This window comes from Oryzias latipes, chromosome 14, assembly GCF_053564925.1.
Source record: "Oryzias latipes strain Hd-rR chromosome 14, Olatipes_Hd-rR_3.1".
NCBI lineage: Eukaryota > Metazoa > Chordata > Actinopteri > Beloniformes > Adrianichthyidae > Oryzias > Oryzias latipes.
In genome coordinates, this window is record NC_136250.1 from 15,533,395 (window position 1) to 15,560,843 (window position 27,449).

A 27,449-nucleotide genomic window follows, 5' to 3' on the forward strand; every position below is an offset into this window, starting at 1 on the left:
AAATACCTTATTTACATTTTGTCACTTAGATTTTAAATTTGCATTTCTTTTATTTTCTCATATTTTGTTCTGAAAAAAAAAAAAAAAAGATTGCATGCACTTCCCGAAGGGAACAAAATTTAATTAACGAGAAAAAAAAACTGCACCCCAGCTTTAATGCAAAGAATCTGTTATGCAATGATGATCATTAAAACAAACTTTCTTCCTAACATCAAGCTGCAAGAATATTCACATTTTAGACATCACTGTAAGTTTATGAGCTTTGAAATGAAGTCTGTATAGCCTAAATATTGCAGTGAGGTGCAATGATTGTTCATCTGGGATATAATTTATGCTAATTTTGCACTTTGGTTTATTTTTTTAGGTTGAACAAAAAGCATGACAAGAGGATTGAAACACTGATCTGGGAAATGCACTGATCCAGTCAATCAGGACCTTACACACCTCAGCTGTTGATCACTAGATGCCTAATTCCAAGGAATATAGGTGCTGCTACCAGGTGCAACCAGTTGCTTAAATTGAGTTTCCTATATGAAATTTGGGCATGTTCTGCTTTCTCTCTAAAAGAAATCGATATTATGATTTGAGTTCTGGGCAACACCAAAAATATAAGGATTTTTCCCCTTAGAATCTGGGCTGAAATAGCAGCTACTTGTCCCCTGGTCTCATAATTTCAGATAAGTGAAACAGCATTCCTATCTATTCCATCTATTTTTTGTTTTTGATTCTGAGTCAAGTCGGACAGTTATACTCCGAGTAGGGCTAAAGTGAGAAGCAATTGTCAAAATAAAAGCATAACTTGTTTTGTGTCAACCCTTTTTTAAAAGCAGGACTTAGCTGAATTTAACTTTTTTCCCCAGACAACATTATTTGTCTTAATTTTCCCACCTCAATGGAATCATTTACATTTTTTGTGATGTCTACAACACAGTGTTTGTTGCAAAACCTTTGCATCCCAGAAAATATTGTGTCTACAGTGCAACAAAGTGCTGTAGTAAGTTACTCACATTTGTGGTAAGTAAATCCTATTTGATCTCTAGAATTCCTTGTTAAAATCCCAGCTAGATTGTAGTAAGTTTTTCTCTCCTAGGTTCTCTGGACGACCACAGATCAAACACATCTGTTAGGTAAATCTTAAAAATGTATGCCAATTAATCTGAAGTAACCCTGTAATATGCTGCAGACTAATGAACATGGTTGTAGCTTAATCAAAAAGATTAAAGACCGAACTCCAATTTGCCAAACCAGAATTTCAAATAAAATGGCTTGACATATCTTAAAAAAATTTAAACATTATTTTATATTAAATCAATTCGTCTGGGCTTTTTATGATTTTCATTCCAAGTTATGATAAAGTACACTTTACAAATTATTCATAAATAAATATACGAAGACCAGGGCGACATTTACGTTTTTTTTAAATATAGGATTGTTTTCCAATCGTACATATTTTATTTTGAAGGTCCAGTCGGAAATACCGCTAGTTATCGCGAGCTTTGATTCGGCTGTTGTTGGGGTACTGGAGTGGGTGGAGCTAACTGGACCAGTCGACTCTTAGCTCGTTGCGGTGAAGGGGTCTCCGGTGCCCTGCTAATAGTAACCGTCCCTGTTAGGCACTTTTATGCAGTGCTCTGAATTCTGACAGAAGCTTTTGTCGTAACTCTGCTTTTACTTTAGAAATATACATATATTGCGTTCATGTTTCAGTCTAATTTTGCTTCTAAATACAACCAGAGTTGGACCTGTCGCTTTGCATCTCCACCACCTTCACGTTTTTTTTTTTTCTATTCTTTTTCATTCTCTGACAGTAGAGTGGATTTGCAGGACTTTTTCCTCCCTAACACGCCGGGAAAATATGGTAATGACATTGGAAGCGCGTGCTGCTGGTTTGTGACAATAATACGATGAGATTCTCCCCGGCTGCGGATTGAGCCCACGAGAAGATTTTGTATTTTTGGTGGGGGGTTAAAAGTCTTGTGGCGCCCATTAAGGTTAGTTATTAGAACCGAACAGACAAGTTTAGTCTGTGTCAAAAAGCCAGAAGAAAAAAAAAGTAAGTTAGTTGATTTCTGCCTTATTTTTTTATTCTACAAGACAAAGTTGAAGAACTTTCCCGTCTCACTGCGAGGGGAGTTGTATTCAGTTAAAACTAAAGTGTCTCTGTTTGGGAGAGCAAAGTGACGGAGCTGGTACCGCGCGCGGATTTTTCTATTTTTGTTTTTATTTTATTTTTTTGCTGTTGTGTTTTTAGAGGTTTTTCAGTGTGAGTCTACTTTAAATGCGGACTGGCTTTCCATCAGAGGTGAACAACCGCCACCAGCTTCCCCCTTTTCCACCTCCACCTGGGTTTTTTAATCCCAAATCTGTTCATTGAGTCAACACCATGGAGCTGATGATGTACAAATGTCTGATCCTGTTGGCGTGCGTCTGTCATTGGGTCGGTGTGGTCTCAGCAGAAGAAGGTAAGTCTGATTTGTTTATCTTCAAATGTTTTTCTTTTCTTTATGAGAGAGGGGGAGTCTCAGTCAAATACATAAAGAAGCCCTTTAAAGAGCCATTTGCACTGCCTAGGTTTAACTCAGCAAACAGGTAGAAAGGAGCCTCCCTTTGTTAAAAAGCTACAGTGATGGATGGGTTTCAGCTGCAACAAGTGAAGCCAGCAGACTACTAAATATACAGAGTAAAAAGAAGCTTTCAGTCTATAGTGTGTGCTTTCTGGGAGTTCGGACATCATTCAAGAGGAGAATGCAAGTATTTATAGGGTTTAAATAATCCCAAATTCTTTGCTCCACCCAAAAGCACAAAGGATTTAATGGTAAACATCAAGAGTGTAATGGTTTATTTTTACAGTGATTGGATTCATATCATAATTTGTGTTTGCTGATATGATTCATAGTTGATTGGTTAATTTTGAACGATTCAATTTGATCACTAATCCAAAATTGATCCAGGACAGCTTCTGCCAAAAATTCAACCAGTGTGACCAGATTCCTTGTGGTTTCTTAGAAGATAATCAAGATAATAATGTAAATTAAATATTTGTACAAACAAGTAAACAATAACTAACGGCAAATCCATTCACATTTTAGTTCCATTATGTTCAGCACACTTGTTTTTCCACATCAAAATAATACAAATGGAACATTATAGCACACCGTTTGGTCACGTTTTTGCAAAATTCACTGTTTCCACACATTGGACGGGAATGATGGGCTGCCATCACGTGTGTGTTGTCCTCTGTGATGCACATGGTCGTTTTTACGTTACAGTAAAATAAACCTACCATACCTCAATCTAAATGATATTTTCCAATATCTGTTTTAATCAGTTTATTTTATTTTGAAACAATTTTATAATGGTATAGGTTGCTTTGATAACGTACCTCAGACGGATCGATCTGGTTGGATTGTAGGAAAATAAATTGATTACTCGTCACACTCCTATAGTAAGCATAGATTGGTGCATGATTTTTTTGGGGGGGGGGGTTGATACATTTTGTTTTCTATAGTGTGTGTTACCTTAACTGTTGCCAGAATCCATATGGTCCACAAATGTGCAGTTGGTTGCGGGCTGCAGAAAAATAAAATCGCAACCTATATTTTTGTCTGATTTAACTATAATTCGATTGTAAAGGAGGTTTTATTTCGGAAAACTACTGGATTCCCCCCACCACATCTGACTCATTCTTGATGCATGTCAAGTCGCTCTGTCATGTGTCGAAATCTGCTACCTTTTTAAGTTGAAACACCCAAGTTAATGTTGCGAGGATGCTCCTAATAGTTGTTCAAACAGTGGACTCACGTTTATTGTTGTATTTAGAAAATAACAATTATAGTTCTAATTTTTCTTCTTGTATTTATATATAGTACTTTAGAAGTTGGGCGAGGCTGACGTTTTATTTTATTTTATTTTACCTTGTTATGGGTTAAGGGGTTAAGGGAAAATCTATCACATTTTAATGGTATCTACTAGTGCTGCACGAAATGAGGAAAACTCACAATTTGCGATATTAGTGACCAATATTGCGATGACGATATAACTTGCAATACATGAACGAATAGCAAAATAACCAAAGACATCATTTCCATTTCATTGCAACAGTTTAAAAAAAAGAGTCAACATAACTTAAATTATACTCCAAATGACTCTAGTCTACATAGGGGGAAAGCATCTAACATTAAAGGACTCCAACCGATTGGTCAGCAACGTGAAGGGGTCGATCAGATTGGTCAAATGCATAAATTGATTTATTTGATTCGTTAAAAAATTCAAGCTGCCAAAGGATTGTTTTAACATATTTAAGGTTACTGTTTATTGCAGTTTTTACCGTCTTTTGCGCTTTGCACAGCTTGATATCGCAATAACGATGAATTTGCTAAATATTGTGCAGGCCCAGTTTCTACCCAACTCCAGTGTAAAAATAAAGTTTAAACCAGCTGTAAACATTTTATAAAGGACGAAGATAAACTTTGCTCTTTAAAGTTAAAAGAAACTAGAAGCTAAAAAAATATGACGCCCACTTCAGCCTCAAACAGGCCGACTTGTGAAAAAACTGACCTTTTTCTGGTCCGTGGCCTGAAAAAGGTTGGGGGTCACTGCATGGGGGTATAGAGTTGGTTCAATTAAATTATATCAGTTCCCCAATAAACTGAACCAGTTTTTCCTTTATTGCGTTTATGATCCAAAAATTTGCCCCAAACCATTGACCAAATTGCTTTAGTGTCTTCCTAAAGTCCATTTATAAGACAATCTTTGAAAAAAGCAAGATTTCCTTTCTTCCATTTTGCCTCCTAAGGGACCATTAACCATGTTATCCACAAATCAATACTAAAGCATTCAGAGGGTGGGGGTGGGGGGTAAAATGGGTCATATTTTAGTGCAGGGAGCAACAGTGGTCTGTAACTTTTACATTTAGCTCTCGAGTAAAAGAACAAATTTAGCTTCCAAATCCTACAACTCCTGGCTGTAACGTACCTTCACTTTTGTCAGCAGTCTTGACATTAACAAGAAAATTGTAGTGGATTGCTTGGAATGAGAAGGAGAAATGAGGCTGGTGGAGTCTAAAATCATCTGTCATGATGTTAAATAGAATAGCGGCTTCAATTTCAAGTGGTCTTTACGAGCGTCTGCAGCTCGACATCATCAGCGTAACAACCGGGACAGCATCTGGGATCATTTGCCGAGGGCTGAAAAGTGTCACTGAGCCACGTTGACGACTTACAAAGCTGTTTATTTATTTGTAATAGTGTGGCATTAATAAGGAAGTGTGACTGTGCTGCAGAGGGAACCATGGAGCTCATTTGAATCAGAGATCTGCTGTTGGAACATCCGTCTGCAAAAACCCTTTGATACCAAATTGTCTTGAAATAATAGGCCTGTGTTTACCGAAGATCAAAGAATCTCCAGCAGGTTTCTTTAAAGAGCTGTTGAACTGCAGGGATTTTTACAAAAGTAACTGACTGCTGTGTATGCTCCACAGCTGTTCACCACAGCGAATGAACTCTGCATTCATTCTCTGCATTCATTCGCTGTGGTGCTTTTTCAGGCTGTTGCCGTTTATATCCTTGTATGCTGCAGTAGTTGGGCTGCTTTTAAGATGCACATTTTGGACACAATTTCTCCTCAGAAAAGGAGTTAAAGTCCCACTCTGATCATCTTTTGAGCTATTTTAAAATGCACTCCCAGTGATCTTTAAGATTATGCAGTTTTTGCCCAAATGAAAAAAAAAAAACCTGTCATTCTCTAAGACAAAGTATCTGCACAAAGGCAGTAGTTATTTAAAAAATTGCCACAGAGTTGTGGGGGGGGCTGTTGGTGCAACGTAAGCCCACCCCCACTTCCCATCATCCATCTGTTTACACGCTTTCCCACTAGCTTACAGCCCCTCACAGCCTCTCACAGCCCCAACCTAACATTACCGCTGCAACCCAAAGTTGATCTTTTTATCTAAAAGTGAATGATAATTGTTGCTTCCACGTCACAGCAATAAGCTTTGTCTAATGGCGTTTTTTTTTCATCTGCACCTTATTCACATTAATTTGAAAAATGAAATACTCAGAAATCCAATTTAAGCTTAATTTTCTTTATACATGTCCTCCATCATCAGAAAAATGCCACAATAACATGTTAAGAACATGGTTTTCATCAGAGTGGGTCTTTTTAAAAAAAAAAAAAAAAGAAATTGAATTAATAGAAGACATGTTCTTCAACTTTATTTTCAGCTAAACAAAATTCCATTAAAACAATGCATATTTAGAAACTGAAGCTTTTCTCCAAATGAGCTCACACCATTGAAATTCTTTTTGTAAACAGGAACGTCGTGAACATACATGACTTAACATCATCTGTGGCAGGAACACTAATCTGTCATCTGCTCCTGGTTTCAGCACCACAGAGCTTTCCTTTAACTGAGATTTATGTTTTGACTACTGCTCTCCTCAGTCAAATTGTGGATACAACAGATGTGATGGCAGTGGCTGCATTAGAACTGCCTGTAAAGACCTACAGTTTTTGTTTTTTTTGAATGCAGCCCATCAGAAGGCAACGTAAAATTATAACTGCTACTTGGAGTTCTTGTGGGGGAAATGTTTGTTTACTCTGTAGTGTGCGAGAAGCTGGGGATTTTCCCAAACCTCTAATTTATGTCAGTTTTCTTCAATTTGAGAGTCAAGACCATCAGAGGAGCTTTAACTTCATCTCCAGCTGGGACTGCAGGTTCCTGCAGATGAGACTCAGCCTCTGACTCAACCCAGATTCTTTTGTGTTTTTCTTTTCTTCTTTTTTTAGAAATTACCTAAAGGGACATTTTAGGTTTTTTGAAGTTTTTTTGTGTGAAGTACTTCTGAGTAGTCTGTGTTAACCTGGAGTAGTCAGCATTCAGAGCTCAGTTTGGAAAATCGGGCAGGAAATCTTTTGGGGCAGACAAACTAATAGCTTCTCAGAAAAAGTGCCAGAGAGTGAATGTTCAAACTTTTAAAATGACTGAAGCATAAAAAATGGCTATTTACATTGTTTGTAAAATTGTTCTTTGCAGCAGAGTGGTACACGGTGAGGCATGCCTCATAACTGTCCATTACAGGTCAGTCAATAATAGGTTTTTCCTATGGCTTATGCAGCTCTTTAAAAAAAATAGGCCAGAGGTCTTATTCATCATGAGTTTTCCTTTTTTCTCTTTATCGGCTGAAATGATAAAGTTATGCAACAAGTGCAGATTTATTTATTGAACAGCACTTGTGGAAAAACGCAAGTGCACTATTTTACTTATATAACAAAAACAATAATGGGGAATATGGCAGTCATTTAGCATGCTCTTTATTTTGGTTTAAGCAGAAACTGTAGCTGTTATGTTAGCCTCATTCAAATCAGAATTTTATTCCTGATCTCTCAACTTTAGATACTTTTTAGGTTTATTGATCATTTCAGTTTGAAAGAAATCCTGATATATTTTCTGGTTTTCCCCAGACATGACATCATAAAATGTTCTTAAAATAGATACAAAAAATTGTGCTTAAAGGAATTTGAAGAAGTAACTTAAAAACATCAGAATTTTGATCCTTTGTTTACCATCAACGGTTACGATTTTTAAAAGATTGCCCGTGTTTCAGACCTCCATGAAAAAGACGCCTTGAACCTCTGACTAGTGTTGTCAACATCAATTCTAGTCACATTCTAGTTTACACATTTTTTTTCTAACGGCCGCTAGGGGCGCCCGAGCAGAACGGGGAAGAGTGAGACAGGGGGAACACGGTAAATGTGTCGAGGAAGACGCAAGTTTAATGTCAATTCCTGCTTTCTGAATGAATAGCACGAAGAGACCCTCATCATGGAAAATGCAAGAAGAAATGCATATGACGCAGCTTTCAAGTTAAAAGCAATCGTTTAAAAGCAGTGTGAAAAAATCCACCATCACCACCAACGGGTTTGGAAAAGCCGGTCTGCTGCGTGACGGAGAGGACAGCGCAAGCTCAGGAGTGAATTTGCCTCAGGATGAGAGTGACACTGACGGCGACAACGAAGGAGAGACAGAGTGTGGCGAAGAATGTCTCACGCTATTCCAATCCGACACTGAGGAGGAAGACTTCCATGGTTTTAGTGCACAAGAGGAAGATGAAGAAAGCTCTCAGTGACTTTTATGTTTTAGGTTTTTTAAACCAGCCCTGTTAGTGCTGTTAGTGCTGTGTCACTGTTGTGGTAGAAAACTTCCGACGCACGCGCTGTGCAGCGCTTGCCTCTGCGCAGCATGCAGTTTGTATATTTTTTTTTAAAAAATTGTAAAAGTTTTTTGTGCAGTTTGGCTTTACAGTGCTTCTACATTTTTGTTAAAGGGTACAGCTCAAACAGAGGTTGCCATGCCTTGTTGACCGACTCCAGAGCATCTGTGTCTTGCCAAGTGTGAACAAGATGTCTAGTTTTTGTGTTGGGTAACAGCCCAATTCTCTGACAGCACTCTGGATCATTTTCTGTCTTGTTCTCCACCAAGCGGGGTTGCTGTAATGAACTGATGGGAGGGCAGATGAAGCGCAGCCAAATAACTCATCCTTTTCCAACTAAGGGATCAATGAATTACTTGCACACACTACTTGCTTATTAAGTGTATGGATTTCTTTTCCTTCTGTCTCTATGAAGATTATAAGACAGACATCTTGATCAGATGATTACTTTGACTCCAAATGAATACGCTGCTCTGTGTGAAACATTCTTTATGAGGGCGCATGTTTACCACTATTACTGACCCAAATGAAACATTTCTCAGCCTTGCCGTGTGAAAGATATATACAAAAAATACAGAGCAGTGCATCCTATGCTTTAAATTAAGGAGGGATAATCCATTTTACTAGTGTTAATAACTCATTTATGAAGATTTAAAAATGCTTTTGACTTGATAAATGTAAGCTGTTAAAACCCCTTGTCCTCCCACACTCAGACCCAACCTGTAAATTCCCCATTTTGTTTTTCTCCCAGCACATTTTCTTGGCAGTTTTTCCACTCTTAGTATCATTAAGATGCAGCCAGGAACACAGGTTCTGCACTTTTTGTCTATTCATGCCCAAAGCTTTTTTGTTAATCAGCATTATAATCAGAGGTGTTCAGTTCTAGAACATGCAAAAGGACTGACAAACCAGAAAACGAAAACAAAAACCTTCAGTAATGTTTATTTTTTTCTTCAAGTCACTGGGGCTTTTGTATTTCTGGTGTAGCATTAAACGAATTGTTTTTCTTTTTTTAATTTTCCAAGTAAATAGACGCCGGTTAAAATGGGGATTATTACTGTCTTTTTGCATTTACAAGATTTGCTTCATGGGTCCCAACAGCAACAAGTGTTTTTTTTATTTTTTTATTTTTATTGTATTTTTATCCATTCAGCTCTTCAAGTTAAAACATTCTGATGTATCTACCATGATCAAGTGTGGATCTTCTATAAACGTATTTATTTGCTTTTAAACTCAGTTTAAATGTTTTTTGACGTGCTTAGTGTGGATGTTTTTAGTTTAGACCATTTATTTTTGGGCACATCAAGATTTTATTTTCCCAGCTTTTTGCTTGGTGCTCTCTTGGGCTTCCGTTGTTTGGAGTAAAGTCAGGCCGAGCAGACATGAAAATTGCACCAAGAAAAGAGGATCTTCTTTTGTGAGGCCAAGAAAAAAAAAAGTTTGTACAATATTTACAGGTGCGTGCACCCTTTAAAACAGTGTTTTTCAACCGGTGTGGCATGAGAGATGCCCAGGTGTGCCTAGGGAAATTACCCATTTTCACTTATCGAAAAACATTTACCATCTCCAGGATATCAGCTCTGTGTTCATCCAAACACACCGAGTACCGTGGTTAGGAATATAAAAGATCATAAAATACCTTTCTCTTTTTGTTCATTTGATTTTATTAAAGACATTTTAAAAAGAATGGCGGTACCACGATTTAGCCACAGCTTTAGCTCTGTTTTTGGCAAAGTCCCGCCCCTTTAACTGTCTCCACCAATCAGTCTTGGAGGCTTAATCATACATCATCGGTCTGACCAATCAGAAATGGTTAAAGTCTTCACTTCCTTCTTTTCCGATTTAGCTCATAAAAGTCTCTCAATTCCAACAAAAATACCAGCTAAAGCTCGTCTTTAGCGGTGTAGCTTTCCACAGGATCTGGTGTCAGACCGTGGAAAAAGTGAACAAAACAATGAAGCTCAGAGAAGCGAGTCTATCTGCCATCTGCGGCAGTTTAGCACTACATCTCCCATGGTGCATTGGGTTAAAGTGACAGCGTCTCAGCATACAATGAGTCTTCCCTGTTGAACGTTTTGAAACCACAACGAACACACATCAGTTTTTAAATCTTCTTGATGAAATCAGAGATCAACAGTTTAGTTCTGCTTCAAGGTTTGTGTTTATTAACAGATAAACATCCCAGAGTTTGGTCCAAGTCATCTTTGTAACTGAAACACTTTTCTAATAACGTCTGAATTATTTTATATGTTAAATTTAAGAACTAATAACAACATTTAAAAACAGGATTAAGGTGAAGTGTCCAACAGACACAATTAAAGTAAATTGAAACAATTTAATAATCTAAAAATAAATAAAACACATTTTTGTTAATGTTTTCAAAGACTTAATCTTTGTTTAAGACAAGGAAAAACTAATAAAATTTCAACATGTTCAGTTTTTGTGTAGCTACAGAAAACATATTTGTTATTTTTTGTGTGTAAAATTGATCAAACATTGATCATATAATTGTTCAAAAATTATAGTTACCTTTGCAACTGCAGTATTTAGAAATAATATATTTGGTATTTTGTGAGGTTACATAAAAATTCATGTTTAACAAACTGGAGAGAAAAAAACACTACCAGGGTAAAATTTCAAAAAATTTAGTTAAAAATTATTACTGAAAACTTACCTAAATTTTATAATTAAATGATACTTTATTTATCCCACAATGGAGAAGATTCCTCTCCGCATTTTGACCCATCCCCTGGGAGGAGTGGTGAGCTGCAGACTGGCCCCGCCGGGGGGCAGCTGGCTGGGGAGAGCGGGGATCGATTCGCCAATTAGTTTGTTGGCAGAGCCAGAGCTAAACTGCCACGCATTCGTTGCATCTTTTAGAAAAAACAGCTGCAACTTCCAGCTCTTTCTGCCAAAATTATCACAAAAATGCATGTGAGATTGCGGAGGTACTGTACATCAATACAGACTATGAGTTTCTCCTTTTTTTTAATTTTTGGATGCTGGTGTGCTGCGGAACTTTTGTCTAGGATAAAGTGTGCCTTGGTTGAAAAACACTGCCTTAAAGCACCTCCCACCCTTCCATGACTTCTGTACACTTCTCCATACCGTTTAGTTTAAGCTGGACATGTGGCAGTTTCTAACAACACCAGTCAGAACTGGAGGATAAATTTGCTGGAATCATGGCACCAAAGGGGAGTATAATGTATAGTGCTGATCTGTTGTTACACACTGATGCTATAATGCTATGCTAACATGTCGTTATCATAGCTTATGGCAGTGTTTTTCAACCAGTGTGCCGCGGCACACTAGTGTGCCGTGGGAGATGGTCAAGTGTGCCGTGGGAAATTGTCCTCATTAACTGATCTAAAAACATTTCCCATCTCCAGGATTTCAGCTCTCTGTTCATCCAAACAGGCCCTGATAAAACACTGAGGAGTTAGGAATATAAAAGATGTAAAATACATTTTCTTTACGTTTATTTTATTTTATTAAAGACATTTTGATAAGAATGACTGTACAGTACCGCGATTCAGCTGCACTTTCGGCTGTATTTTGGAAAAGTCCCGTCCCTTTAACTGTCTCCACCAATCATTCTTGGGGAGCTTAATCACATGTCATCAGTCTGACCAATCAGACGTGGTTAAAGTCTTCACTTCCTTGTCCCGATTTAGCTCGTAAAGTCGCTCAGTTCTAACAAAAATAGCAGCTAAAGCTCGTCTTTAGCGGTGTAGCTTTGCACAGAATCCGGTATCAGACCGTGGAACAAGTGAACAAAACACTGAAGCTCCGAAAACCGATCTCCAGCCGTTTTATGCACTACATCTCCCATGATGCATTGGATCGTGAGATTGACAGCGCACAAGGAGATCTGTTGTTAAACGTCTTGAAACAACGAACACACATCAATCTGTTTTTAAATCTTCTAACTTAACTTTTATTGCATTTTTTAGAAAAAAAAACAGCTGCAGTTTCCAGCTATTTCTGTAACAATTATCTCAAAAATGCATGTGAGATTGCGGAGGGACTGTAGATCAATACAGACCATGAGTTTCTCCTTTTTTTTTTTTTTTTTTTGGATGCTGGTGTGCCGCGGGATTTTTTTTAAGGTTAAAGTGTGCCGTGGCTCAGAAAAGGTTGAAAAACACTGGCTTATGGAAGCGATTCTGTAGCACAGTTTAAAATAAAAGACAAAGCTATTCCAGAGAAGCTTCGAAGCGCAGGAGGAGAAAACTCTCAACCATCATATAAATTTGTGTTTCCAGTGGTGTGCAGACAAAATAAAGGCTGATGTAATTCCCACATATTTATTACATCCAAGATGCTCATTGCGGCGTTGCCCGCACGGAGTTTTAAGTACCTTCATGGCTAATGTTTTTAGCACATATTAGCCTAATGCTAACCCGTCTTTCGGGTCCTTCTTTGCAGCGAAGAAAAAAGCACTGGGAAGCTGCAGGAGACTATCTTATAAATGTGCTTTTATTTACTGTCATGATTATTATTAAGGGCCTGCTCTCTCATATTTTTTTAAATCCATGCGGTCAGTGCTTGTTTTCTTCGCTCCAAGTTGAGGACCTGAAAGATATGGTAATTGCCCCATTACCATTGTTCATTCCCCTCCGGGAATCGAACCCTGGTTTCCTGCGTGGTAGTCCTTAAGGCGATGCTCTGGTACATCGCCTGAAGGACTGGGGAAGATCCCTCCATGTGGACACAACTGAGGTTTCTTCCTTTTTAAATTTTGTTTGTTTTATTAGGAGTTTTTCCTTACTGAGAAGGAGGGTCTGAGGGCAGGGATGTCCAGTTTATTTTAGTCTGTTTAGTTTAGTTTGCCATTTTGTATTAAATTCTATGACTTTATGTTCTTTATGATTCACGTTTATAACACAAACTACTGCTTTAAAGCCCATTGAGACTATTGTTGATAAAGGGGGGACTGGACCCTTTATAAGGGTCTTTTTTGCGCGACTTGGTTGTTTACTTTTACCTGCTTTTAAGGCTATTAACTTTTCAATGCCTACCTTTACACTGCAAATTTTACCTTCAAATACAGACCGGATTTTGTTGTTTTTATGAGACATGGATAAGGGATTGTCCCATATTATGTCTTTTTATTAGCCGTTTCTTTGCTTTATTTCAATATTGCAATGCTCTTCATTAGATCTGCCCAAATATCCAACAAGTCTGGAAGTTTCCCTTCTTGTGTGAGCATAGTTTTACTGTTGGTTCATCCACAGTATTTGTTTTTATTCAGAATATTGGCGAAAATAAATCTAGTCATACAAAATAAATCTATTTGGGAACAGCATTACATACCAACAGAAAACAACATCTTCCAAGTCAATTTTTCTCAATTTTCGCCTCAATATTTAGACATGGAGATGGATACTGTTTAGATCAGGTGGTTTTAGCTAATTTAAACACTCTTTTCTAACCAGACCTACTAAGAACCATACATGGGTGTGAGTAGTGTTGCATTTTGTGTTCCACAGACATTTTTTAGTAACGAACGAGAAAATGTGTATCGGTACGTTAAAAAAATCCAGAAAGAAAGCATCGTGGTAGGTCAAATCATACCACAAGCTCACAATAAGGTTTTTATCAGCAGATCCAATAAAGAGGACCAAAAATTTGTTTCAGCTTAAAGTTGTTAAACTGATGTGTTTAGTTTGCTCATAAATCCCTGCTTTCTTTATAATGGCAGTTTGACAACCTGGTGTGTGACAGCAGCTGTTGCACCCATCTATCTACAAGTCACCTTTTACTTTGTGCTCAGCCACAGAGAGCAGCTGCCAAAGTTATTTGTTTAGTTAAGACCTGTCATGTAGAAAGACCACAGCACTTTAGATTTAGACGAAAAGAAGAGTGAGGTGTCATCGTATTCTCCACAGTCTTTACACAGCTGTGGTGGTTTGCCCACGACTCTCATTCAAACCAAAGCAACTATCTCCACAAAAGAGCCGGAATGAACACTTTTGTTTGGCCTTTCAAAAGTGCGGTGTCTGTTTTTAACTGCATGCTCAAGCAAATTGAATGCCAGAGGCAACGCAAGGTAAACTAGAGTCCAAAATTTCTACACAAAGTCAGCATTACACAGTCCAACATGTATTGTAAATGAAAACTTAAAGAAAATACTTTTTTTTAAACTAAGCTTTCCAATTTTAAGTGCTATTTATTATTGCATATTTAAATAAATTATTTTTACAAATTACATCATTTATAATCATAAGGAATCATTCATTTAAATCACATATCAGAAAAAACAAAGTGCCTTTTGATATAATTAGAAACGACTTGGTTGATTAATTGTATGTTTTTTACTTTTTTATTTTATTTTTTTACTTTTTTTAAAAACATTTTTTATTATTACTATTATTTGGTCAAAGTCAGGGTCCTCGTCACAGCTGAACCAAGTTACAGATATGGATATGATCTTAAAAGATTAATGTTAAGAAATTCTGTAAATTGTCCAAGGTTGGTGTCAGATTGACAGCCATCCTTCTGATTTTTAAAGTTCTCTTTGCTCTAAAGTCTGCAGACAGTACAGCGTCCTTGTTCTGCTGCAAGCTTTTTAAGTACAGAGAAAGAAGTGGAGGTTAAGTTACCTGCTGAATTCAAGTAGCTTCAATTATTTTCAATTTCAGATGTGCTGTAATCTGGAAGCCAGGGAACTTGCTCTAGGTCATTGGGTTTTTTGTGCACAACATTAACCAGGTTTCAGTCCTCTGCCACCTCACCTGTAAATAACCTTTCCTCTCATCTAACACCTCTACTCCCCTGAAATTCAAGTGCAGTGTCTGCAGCTTATGTCATGCAGTGGTTGTTTTAGATGTTGAATGTTTTTTTTTAAATCATGCACGTCTTATACTTATATTGTTTACTGAACCACAGATACACAGTAGCTGTTCACAAGTATTAAAATATCTTAACTAGAGGTTAAGTAGTTTTATCATTACATGGTATCTTAGCCTGAGGCTAAACGTTTTGTCTATAATTTTATAGTTCAATGTTGAATGGGAGCAAAATAAATATTAAAATATAGTTAGCATATAGATGGCAGAAACGGAAAGCATTTTAAATGAAGTCATTAAGTTATTTACATAGAGCAAAAAATGTTTAAAAAAAAATTACAATTCATTTATGGGAAAAACTATTCAAAATGGCATCGATATAATCTCATTATATTTTCCTTGCCGCTTATTTCAGTTTCTCTCATCAGGACAATAATAGTCTTTTCCTTTTTCAAGCTTGCAATTTTATAGTTGAGCGAGAAAAAGAAACAAAAGCAAAGAAACAATAAATGTAACAGATCCCCCCCCCTTTTAGCTGCAATGGCATGGCATAGAGAGGACTTCCTCTTTACTGCAATTTTGCAGCAACAAAATTTTTTGTCCAAGATGCAAGGTGTTGTAAAAAAGCTTTAAAATAGCACTTTCAAAATTCTGTAATGTAAGGACAATGGGCATAATTATTTGCTACACAACTGTTGATTTCAGAAGCCTTAGACTAAAGTCTGAATACGATTCATGCGGCAGAGATTTTCCCTTTTAGTGTTAAGTCAATGAAAAGGCTCGATCAGAGGTCCTCCAGTGTGATTTGAGCATCACGGCACAATTTGAGTGGCACAGTGTGTCATGTCCAGAGTTTAAAAATCAGAACTTTGAGGAAAAAGACCCGTCACGTCAACTAATCAGGAACTCAGCTTTTGAAATAGGGAGGTTCAATGATGTGATCAGTGGGTGGAGTCCAAAACCCACACGGGAGAATCTGATTGTTCTCATCCTGAACTTTAGTATAATCTTTTTATTTACATCGAGACAACAATAAAAAGGCCCCCAAATTTATCATTTTTATTTTTTTTCCTCCTCGGACTAATGCGGGACAGCAAGTCTTTAAACTGGGTCACAAATTACACAAAGGTGAAAACGGCGGACGCTCACCATGCTGGAGAGTCTCTAAATGGTCTCATGAACTCAGACATGGAGACGTGTTTACCTATGCTTTTGTAGAGCTCTTCGAAATGTAAATGAAGTATACAAAGATAATGCTCCATGTAGCGATCAGGCTAACACCATTTGTTGGTTGCTCCTCCCACACGGGTCTGGAGTGTTAAGTTTATGAACACATTTTTTGACAAGCGCCGAGCAGCAAATTCCAAATATAGGGCAGCTGATGGGAATTTTTTGCACGAATTGCATTTGGTTGACAGTAAATTGTGTAGAGGGTTTGCAATAATGTGCATCATATGACACAAGCTTTGATATCTTCTTATTGCAATCAATACCAGTACTTTGCCAAACCATTGACACAACAGAACCAGCATTATGTTTCTCCAGGATCTTTATGCTGCTCTTCCAACAGATAAAAATGTTAAAAAAAAATCACATCTTAATCTTTCACTTGTAAAACAACTTCAACATGATGTTTCAAACAGCTGCTTTAAATTTTTTATTTTCATTTTAATTGACTGTAAATAGCATCAGTATTTATGATAATCTAAACTGCTGTCAAGATGAACACTTAGAATTTTGTAATATTCAACTCCCCTCCACTTTTTTCAGTGGACAGATAAAACTGGATTATTTCTGACCTTTTTGAAAGTCTACAATCCTTTTTTTTTTCTTTTCTTCTAAATCTTATTTACATTCAAGATGAAGTGATTGTTTTAACACAGTCGGAAAGTCAAGCACCAGTTTTTTGTACCAAGCCTCTTTACCACCAGTGAATCCCTCTTAATAACCAATAGTGTTCCACTACGAGCAAGACCGTTTTGCTAAAAGTCTACAGAGGGAAAAGCAAAAGGACAATTGTTGAGCTCCTGCGTTCTTGATGACTTTCTTAAAATGTAATCTCCAATCAGTTGAAAAATTCAAAATAGTCAGGGCACATCCACCTGTCTTTTCTGGAGCTTAACATTCAACAGAAGAGGCTTTATAATATTATTTTTGTGTGTATCCCTACATAGTTGAAGATAATAAAATGATTAAAAAAAATTTGATCCTTGTGAGAATTATGTATGTCTCTCACCCTAATTTAAACAGTTACATTCTGCCAATTTCATCTCAGCAGCTATTTAAATTACAAGTAGCCTGTCTCTGCTGTGTGTGTGGTGCTCTATTACAGTTATGTTCAATTGTTTAAGAACAATTTTGAAAACCAGGTTCGTTTTGTCAAAATATATTTCACCACGTGCAATCTGCAAAATTCTCATTGGAAAATTACACACTTAAGTCAAAACAAATACACATTTGTGAAAATGTTCTTAGTTTTCATTGAAAAAAAAGCACAGTCCTCAGGGATCAGACACTATTGCTACCAGTGTCACATTGCTGTGATAAATAAGACTCATTTGTATAGAACTTATTTTACTTTTGAAATAGCATGTTCTAGAATTTTGGCCAGACATAAGGGATAATTAAGATAAAAACAATTGTTAGAAACCCACAACATTCTTCGAGATTGGTCTCAAATATAGGGAGAATGTACACAAGTATGCCCTCTATAAACTTGTAAAGCACTGCATAACACAGATCCTATTTCAAGTATTTATTTACATACTTATGGTATTTTTTATCATATTTGGTTACAGTAATCAACTTACAATAAAATTAGTGAAACAAAAAAATAAATAAAATCTGTAGACAAATCAAAATGACTGCTTGAAGTACAAACACTTTGATTCTGAAGAAAAACTACAGTAAAAGCAACAAGAATACTGCAACTATTTGACTCTCCATCTGGCTGGATCATACTATAAGATTTCATCCAGATCACAGGCTGTCTTTGTTGGCAAAACAATCCTATGTTAAAATAATATATATAAAAAATTGGCATGCAACCAACTGTCAATGGCACAGTAAACAACATTGAAAATAGGTAGGCCTACAACAAGCTTTATTTTCAATATATTGTGATGAACTTATCTGTTTTCTTAATGAAATGTCCAAATTACTGGCTCAACAGTATTTCTGCTGAGATTTGGTTGAACTCCTTGTCCAGCTTGCATCAGTGTCAGTCCATGGTTGATAATATGTGAATAAGTGCTACACAGATGTCTTTAGTCAAATTTGGTCCTTGTCCTCTTTGTTCAGGTCCTTCTTTTTCCTCCACCTTCCTCTTAATCTACCTGAGCCGCTTCCTCCTACCTCTTTCTCCTCTTCCTCTACCTTCTTCATGTCCTCTCATTCTCAATCTTCTTTGTCTTCTAGCTTCTTCAGTTTTTGTTAAAGACAGATGAACTCACCTGCTGCCTTTTATAGCTCACCTGATTGCGTTTTCAAATTAGCACAAGTGTGCTTTCACACGTGGTGAATGTGGTTATCCAATGTATTCATAAGTGTGGTCACTGGTAATATAGAGCTTTGAAATGACAAGGAAGTAACCTCACAATCCTAAGATCCTCATGTTGTGCAAATCTGCTCGGGTGTTTTGCCTATTGAAGCAGGATTTCGTAAATTTTTGATTTATTGGGCAAATAATTCTTAAAAACTTTAATTTGACTGTAGCAATATTATTTGTATCAGTCCAAGTCTTACTGAGCATGATTTCTTGATTAACATTTAATTGAAATGCTTCAAAGAACTTCAGCAAAGGTCAAAATTATGCATAACTGCAACAGCTAGTGTACACCAGAAATTTGGAAAGCTCTTCATGCATAAAAAGGACTTCGTTCTTGTGAAAAATTGATACAATCCCAGTTATGGCAGTAATCTTGCCTGCAACCCTAATTGGAATAATCACTGTACTGTATGTAGGGAGGGAAAAAAAGTCATGGTGGCCGGTCGATTGGCCCTATATGATAGGTTATTTTAAACATAGGGAAGTTTTTCATAGCTTTGTAATTATCTATATAAAGTTAGTATAAAGCAGTTCATTCTGTCTTGTGCTTTGTACTTTTTTATTTTATTTTTACCTTTGTGTAAGCCTTTACACTGCAAAGGTGCACTACCCTTGACACAGTTGCACAAATATCAATATCAACAAATAATTCAATCTGTAAAATATGACCTGTATTAAATTTGTAAAATTTTCCTTGGAAATTTAAAGCACAAAAATGGACCCAGGATTATGACTAGGGTGTAGTATAGGAAATGTGTTGGCATTGGTTTTTTGTAAACCTATTTTGAGGAAGGAGATGACCAGACAAAAATACTCTTAATTTAAGGGGCGCATCTCTTATTTGTCAGATGCCTCTTAGAAAGCCATCCAGAATCTTTCGAGACGTTGTAAAGTGTCTGGTCCAAATCAATTTGTTGCTTAGAACTATCACAAAATCAGCTTCTGCCTGTGCAAGTGTAGTTTTCAGAGCTGAGTGTGATAACTGGTTGAAAAGATTGAGCTTATGACCAGAAAACGGCATGAGCATGTTCAAATAAAAATATGTCTCGCATCCTAATTTGGAATTAGACTGACCATTGAGGCATTGTTTTTTTTTTATCATATGTTTGTGATGGATATAGATTGTTTTATGACTTGGGTTAAGCTGGTCTTAGTCTTCCCCCCCATTTATAGCTTTTAAAGGCAGAGTATTAACATAGTCTTCATAACATCAGTTCTCTGTGTACTTTCTTGGCTCCTGACACCATTAAAGCTCGTAGCACAACTTAGCACAAAGAACAATATTATGCCTGTCGATCTAAGCCGAGTCCCACTATCAGGCACAAATACAGAGAGGATGCTTTTCTCTAAGGGGCCTCACTTGAGCCTCAATTCTTTCTTCAACAGATATGTACCATCTTCTTTCGCTATTCTTTTCACGTCCTCTGTCTCCTTGATGTTTGACTGGTACTCTGCTGTTTTCTCTTGCTGACTCTTTCCCCTGCCATGGAAATGTGGATCGTTTCCCAGAAATCCTTTTAAATGGAACCGATTTTTATAAGAAAGGATTTGCATTTAAAATATCCCCACCCCACCCCCCAGCCCACAAAAGCCTGTAGCCTATCATCCACACTACCTCAATCCGATGATTAGCTTCCTCAAGAGTTAAACAGGCACACAAGTACCACAAGTACTCTCAATACGTGTCGCTCCCGCCATCTCTCTCTGTCAATGAAGGATGCATGTGGCAGCTGGGAGTTGCAGGTGGATGATAGTTCAGCTTGGTGAGAGGATCCACCCCCAACTCATACATCCATGTCAGGCATTCACTTTGGAGAGCCAGTCTGTCCTCCACCCACATGCTTCTTTCTGAGAGTGGGACACAATGGGGACAGGCTGCATTGGTGAGGGAATGAGGCCACAGACTATCAGCCATAAGCACCAAGGAGAATGGCACTTTTAGAGGAATGGGGGTTGTCTTTGATGTTCGCCAAGGAGGAAAGGGGGGACCAGCATGAGTCATGAAACATAAAGGGAAATCCAGACATGGCAAGAAGGGTTCATGTATGCACATCTTCAAAATGAAATTAATTGAAATTAACACAATTTGTGACATAGGAAGTGTGCAAAATGTGTGATACAAATGTAAGTGCTTGCATATGTGTTTTACCATGTCCACCAATAAAGAGCTATTGGTGCTGGTTATGTTTTCTTCTTGTGACTAAAAATGTCTCTTTTTGGTGAAATTAAATGTTAGGCAAGAGGTGACATAACTCTTGTAAGATGCCTGACTGTTAGTGCTAGAATTCATTTAGAAAAAAAACTTCTTTGTAAAAAATCTCTCAGCTTGAAGCATACACTGTCAGTAGACTTGATTCGATTTGAGTCAGTCTGGGATGTTTTCCTCCCTGCGTCATAGGTTGACCTACATCTTTTGTTTGATATGTTGGTTTTAAGTAAAAATGAAATTCACTTAGACATCAGCCCAGAGCAGATTTGAACTTTTAGCTTTACCTCGAGAAGATCTCCTATGGCCTGTTTTTATATATTGCACTGAAGAACCGGCCTTTGAAAAAACCTGCAGGATGGAGACAGTCTAGCTCACCTGCTGTCCTCTCTCAGCTTGCAGAGCTTTGAGAGGAAATCGTCTTCCAAAATGTTGTGGGTTGGTTACGTTTGAGAAACATTTATTACGTTTTTGACTGCTTTGTACAATTATATTTGACAGGTTTGAATTAAATATGTTCTTTGCTATTTTCTTTAGTCCTCACTAAAGAAAACCCTGTCCAATCAATGACAAATGGTTTCACTATTCTTCTCCTTATTCTTAAATTGGACAAAAGCATGGCGCAAGCTGTAGACCACCCCCTGCTGAAAAACAATATGGCTGACTGAGAGTGCTAAGTTATGCTCTTTGTTCTCTCACAGTTAGCGTCACATCCAGGCAATGACTTGATGTATATTCTAGATATATCGGTCACTGCCACACAGACACCCAGTTGCTGGCTTTTTGAAGCCATGAATGGCCTGATGAAGAGAACATGTTCTCAGAGTAACTGTTTGCTTAATACAAAACAGTATGAAGTCTTTGGAAAAAAGGAGACTATTCTTTTGTAGGGTCAGTTCCCTTGTTTCTTTGCTAAGATATGTCAGTCCTTAGATGGTTTATTTAGCTGCAGTCTGCCTGGACTTCAAGCTGTCCACTTCCCACCGCCGATTACTCACTGAAAGCAATGTGTAGATGTGTGTGCTTTTGATTTAGCATTTTTTAGCCAAAGTAAATTATAGATTCTGCTTTAGAACATATGTAAAAAATTAATTACAAACTCTGTTTAAGTACAGTAGCTCATTTTCAAGTTTTTATGTTTTCCATTGTTTATTAGTGCAACACACAAAGATATATTTTTGGAGTTTTTTTCAAATGGACCAGCAATAGATTTATAAATGCATACTAATGCTGGGCAACAGTTAAAATTGCATGGTTTTTTGTGATTACCGTATTTTTTAAAGTGTAAGTCACATTCTTTTTTTTTTTTTTGCATAGTCTGGTTTGTGACAGATGCGACCCATTTAGTTCGCTTAAAGCAGGCTTGTCAAAAGTCCTGCCCGCTGGCCAAATACGGCTCACATCCAAAGTTTCACCGGCCCGCACGCTCATGTCATAGAATCAATAATCTACGGCCCCAAGCACTTTCTAAAAACTGTGTACAATTGCTTGATTGCGATTGGTTTATAAAAACGAGGTAGCAACACTGATTGCAAAGCACTGCAAACCTTTTACCAATGGGGAATTTATTAAAGACCACATGATGAAAATGGTGAAGAACATTTGTTCTGAGAAGGAGTTTGCTTATGCCATCTCGGAACGCTGTGGTCCGGAGAATTGAAGACATGTTTTTATATATTAAGAGACAGTTGGAGGCAAAAGGAGCAGATTTTGAGTTTTTATCATTAGCCTGCAATGAAAGCACTGACATATCCGACACCGCTCATTTTTTTGAGAGGAGTGGACAATTTCTGCATACACCCTGATGATTCTCCAGATCGCCTACAGACGGAGCTCAGTGAGCTGCAGTGTGACGTGGAGTGAAGCAGTTTGACACCAACAGCTGTGATTAAAACTACAGTGGCTTGTACTGAAAAAGATGACCGTGTTTTGGAAAAAAGTGAAACATGGACAGACTGTAGATACAAGACTGTTATCTGCATTTTTTATTCTAAAGCATAGTTAAAAGCAGTTATGGAAAAAGCTCCTTCAAACAATCCTTGTAAACAAAAATGATAAAACCTAAGACTTGAGGTACTGCTCACCTTCAGGTCCTCAACACTCTGCCTCATTATTCAGAGACAGTAAGTTAAATACTTTTACATTAAATTTAAAGATTAAAATGAAAATACACAGAATTACATTGAACACCCAAAACACAGACACTGATACAAGGAGATGTTGTCTAGTTTATGCTTCTTGGTTTAAATGGGTGCTGTAGTCTGTAACCAATGTTGTGCAGTTGAACATGTACTCAACTCTGTTTAAAAATAAAAAAATAAATAAAAAAACCTGCAGTAAAGATCTTCTTTCCAAAACACCATTTAGCCCCCACACCTTTTTGTCATTTAGCAAATCCCTGTATATTCCAAGTCCTGACAACAGAGTGAAAGGGCCAGTGAATGTTTCTGCCTGGTGGATTTACTTTTACTCCTTAATGTAGAAAAAGACAATTAACACCGAAAACCTATCAGCCAACTATCTTTGATTCAGTCTGCTGCAGTAATTGTAGGTGTTAATTTAGTAATGCAGTATTTATTTTTATTTATATATAATCACAACCTGTAAGAGTCCTAAGTAAAATACATATGGCTTTAAATTAGTCAGTCGTTTCCAAAATCATCTACTTTTTAACTCTAATTATTGGAAGAGAGTGCCAAAATAGTGGTGGCGGTTTCCTGCTGACTCATAGGATCATCTGAGACTACAGCTCTGCACGACCCCAAAGTATCCACCCTGCAGGGGTGCCAGTCGATGGGCAACTCAGACTTCAGCTTCCCTGACAAGAGAATACAAGGGGGATGAATATCCTCCTTCAAAGACTGAAGAAATGTTTGAAAAAAAGGCACAAAACCTGCACTTCCTTACATTGCTTTCACCTTTATGCTTTATGTTTGCTTTCAGGTTTTCAATAAATTGGACACATTTTCAAACATTTTAAAACAGTGTAATGATTGCTTGTAGTTGTGAATCACTTGGGCTTTGCATCAGATGTACTGGCTCAATGCTATCTCTGTGCTTTGAAGCATCTCACACATGGTGTCTTTTCATTCATTAACTCTTTAATCAAACATGCATAAAATATGACATTCATGTTTTGGTTGTGTAAGATAGATATAGGAATTTTACATTCTTCAACCCTAATCACAGTTTAATCACTTGGTAAACAAACAGAAATGGTAAACCCCTTTTTCATTGTTTTCTAAAAGGTATCACAATTTCCAATTTAGTCAAATATGACACCATCATATTTGGTCTCTCACACCTTTGTCCCGTTTTCTGTCCTAGGCAAGATTTATTTTTTTGTCACCTAAAATACCTTTATCTTGAGTATTCAGAGAAACCAATACTAATGTGTCACATATGCACACATGCATGAAGCTGGAAAATTGGTGTTTTACATAAATGCTGCCAGGTGTAAATTAGGATGGGCTTACACAAGAGATGTGACTAAGTACCTATGACTCCAATGTCCATTTTGTTTGGAGATGTGACCACTTGGTTAGGTCCTCAGGCATGATTAAGGAAGAGGTAAGCTAGAAATGGGCTAGACCACGAATGATTGGTATGTTTGGCTGTATGGATCTGGTGGGATCGGTAAATGTGCTGGAGTGCAATTCTGCAATGCTAAATAAACAAGTATTGTGTAGGTCTACACAATACTTGTTTATGTCTTATATCAATAACTATAGAAGGATTCAATGTAAATTTAGAATGTAAATGTACCTACCAATCAAACAACCTTGCAGGACAGTCCATATTGGAAAATACAAAATGTGGTTTTAGTTCTCTAGCACTTTTTGTATCAAAGGGCCTGTAAGGCTTGCCACAGTGCATACCACCTTTCTATGGGAGGTCTGTGCAAAAGTGGTATGAATGCTCAGGCCTGGATTGTTATGGGCTTTAGTACAGATGGGTGTGAATTGCCTGGTTGAGTGGATTTTTAGTTTATGTCCACATATTGCATTTCAGATCTAAAGTGGTATTTATTTCTATTAATCTTTGTGCTTTAAAATGATCTAAGTTTGCCACTACAACTCTACCTGGTAATTGTTTCTGTTAGTAATTTTGTACACTATAGCAATGACAGAGTAACAAGAATTATTAAATAACAGTTTTTAAAAAGTATTTGTAGATTATACATTTTTGTGTTAGAGAATTTAAAAAACACTGTCGACACTACAGTATCTCACAACCTAGCAGGAAACCGAACAGAAAGCAGATATTAGGGAATGAAGCATTTAGAAAGATGACAAAGTATGAGCAAGGTAGCTGGAGGAAGGTGAAAATGAAGTTTCATTTGAGCAAATACATGGTTCTTTACAATGGAGGACAAAGTTAAGCATTCATTAGCATTAATGTGGTAATTGCTTTGTCTGAAACGCAGTACTCACTGCCATCCTTTGACTGTAAATGTAAAGGGAAAGTTGGGATTTGATGGTTGTTTCATTTAAAATTTGAGTTTATGATGTTTCTACACACTTTCACTTAGGATTTACTTAAGTTTGAAAGAAAGTTCTTCATTTTTTGTATTTCATTTATTTTTATTTATTTTTATTTAGTTACTATTAAAATAGGACTGCTGTTTGTGTCCCGGTTATTTGCCTTATGTGATAAAATTTATAAAGAAAAACGTTAGAAAATGTTTAAACAAATCATTTCTGTCATTGAACCAATCTGTGAGGGTCGGGTGGGGGGCTACACAACTAAATCATATTTTAAAAGGAAAGTAAGTTTCTTTACAACCTCACCACTCACACACCTCCCTTGGGTTTAATATAGCTAACTCACTGGAGGTCAGTTGGAAGAAAGGGAGGGTATCATTAATTCTTTGGGTTTTGTATTGCTCCAGTAATTGCTTACTTCCTCAGAAAGTAAACTACTGTAATGTTTACAAAAAAGACCTTAGGAAAAACAGTGTTTCATTTCATTACCAAATAACTTTTTCATTAAATTTCTGTCGTTTATAACTTTCCACATGTCCCTTAAAAAAACAAATAGTTGAGTGTTGCCACTAGTTAAAAATAAGAAGTTATTCAATTTAAAAGTAAAGATTCTTTAGTGTGTAAAGCATTTATTGGGATGTGTAAGCAATACTTTCAGTTTACACCTGTGCTGTAGTCTTTCTTGCAATTAACACAGTTACAATGTGATAATCAACTGATTAGCTGAATCAGCTGCTTCTTTCACCAGTGTGGTCATGCGTTTTTACCCACAAGTGGGCAACGTTTGGAACCGCTAGATAAATAGAGAAACTTGACATGCCACTAGTTTCTTTAATGTCTTGTGTGGTTTTAATCCCACTAGAATTGTTTTTTGTTTTAAAAAGAAAAGAAAAACATGACATTACAAAAAGGGAAAATCTTAAATCTAAAAAACGTTTATTTTAAAAGGGTTTTAGTTAGTTCTTTTACTTTGAGGGGGATCAGTTTTGAAAGGGACCCCCATCAAGAGGTTGCCCCTTCACAATTTTCTTCCTTTATTTTATCCAGAAAAATAAGCAACTGGAGTACATTCATCTAATTTCAAATTCAGTTTGTGCGCCAATATCTCACTGACAGTGTCACTACATGGATGAAAATTGGCCAGTAATACAAACAGTTTAGCACTGATGGTGTTATTAACTTCAAAGGAATAGTCATTTGATCTTTCATGCAGGATTCTCTGTGACCTCAGAGGCCAACTGGGGAAAACACATCTGCACTTGAAAATGATTGACATAATGATTCTGCTGAATGAATCTCAGATGACCGTGAAATTTATAGACTTAACATTCAAAGGTCAAGCATCACAGACCGGATCTTAATCCTTTGCGCTTTGAGTCAGTTGAATTCACATTGCTCTTGATCCACTCTGGTAGCTTCTTTGGTTTCTATGCAGCATGAAACCCCCTTCTTAACTAGGTCACATCCTGTCCTGGGAAAGGCGCGAACCACAACACTTTGATATGCGTCCCTACAGACACGGAGGAAAAAATGCGTCAAACATTTACACCTTTTCCACAGCTCATTCCTTTCATCTTTCTTCTCCAAGGCTCATTCTTACTGGGTTGTCCACACATTCCACAGAGGGCTTTTGACATACAGACTGTAAAAGTGTGTCCTGCCTGGCTGCTGTGCATGTGAAAGATGCATGTCCCAGCAGCTTGCCCCCTTCTGACTATGAGACAGGAAAGGGACAGGAGCTGCAGGAAGCTGGTGTCTAATCTCCCTAGACACAACTTTGTTAAGGACATATAAACAAAGTTTTCATGCACACTTTCAGTGTGCAAGTTTAACATTTATGTTTCCGTGCACTCGTTACTCTGAACACAAAGTCAGAAAAACCCTGCCCTTTTCCATGTGTTGTGCTGATGTGCACAACAATACCCAACCCACATGCAGCCAAATTGAGGATTTTTGAAAATGAGATAGCATTATTTATGCAGTAGATGGTTAGAACACTTTGAGTACAATCACTTCAAATCACAGGTAATCGTATTAAATCTTACTCTAAAAAGTAGATTAATGTTGTTTTGTATTGATTGGCGATTCAGTTTAAGAATTGTTTACTATTTGATCATGTACTATTTTTACTGAAAACCTATATTATACAACAGTGCAAGTTGAGTTTCTTTTCCAGTTTTTGTTGTTCACTGTTTTCTGAGTACTCCCAAG

The 27,449-nt window shown here is 37.1% G+C and overlaps 1 protein-coding gene across 3 annotated transcripts in view; it reads left to right on the forward strand.

Moving 5' to 3' along the window:
* Positions 1-540: 540 nt before the first annotated feature.
* ephb4a (eph receptor B4a) overlaps positions 541-27,449 on the forward strand; it is a 52,166-nt gene continuing 25,257 nt past the window's right edge. Inside the window, exons 1-3 of one of the 3 annotated variants that reach the window (XM_078930600.1) lie at positions 541-1,014; positions 1,091-1,127; positions 2,252-2,462. In XM_078930600.1, coding sequence (XP_078786726.1) covers positions 2,384-2,462 — 79 coding nt within the window. In that variant the 5' untranslated portion in view covers positions 541-1,014; positions 1,091-1,127; positions 2,252-2,383. Of the gene's footprint in view, positions 1,015-1,090; positions 1,128-1,512; positions 2,463-27,449 lie in introns of those variants that run through there. The other 2 variants (XM_020708900.3, XM_011483458.4) reach the window with 2 other exon arrangements.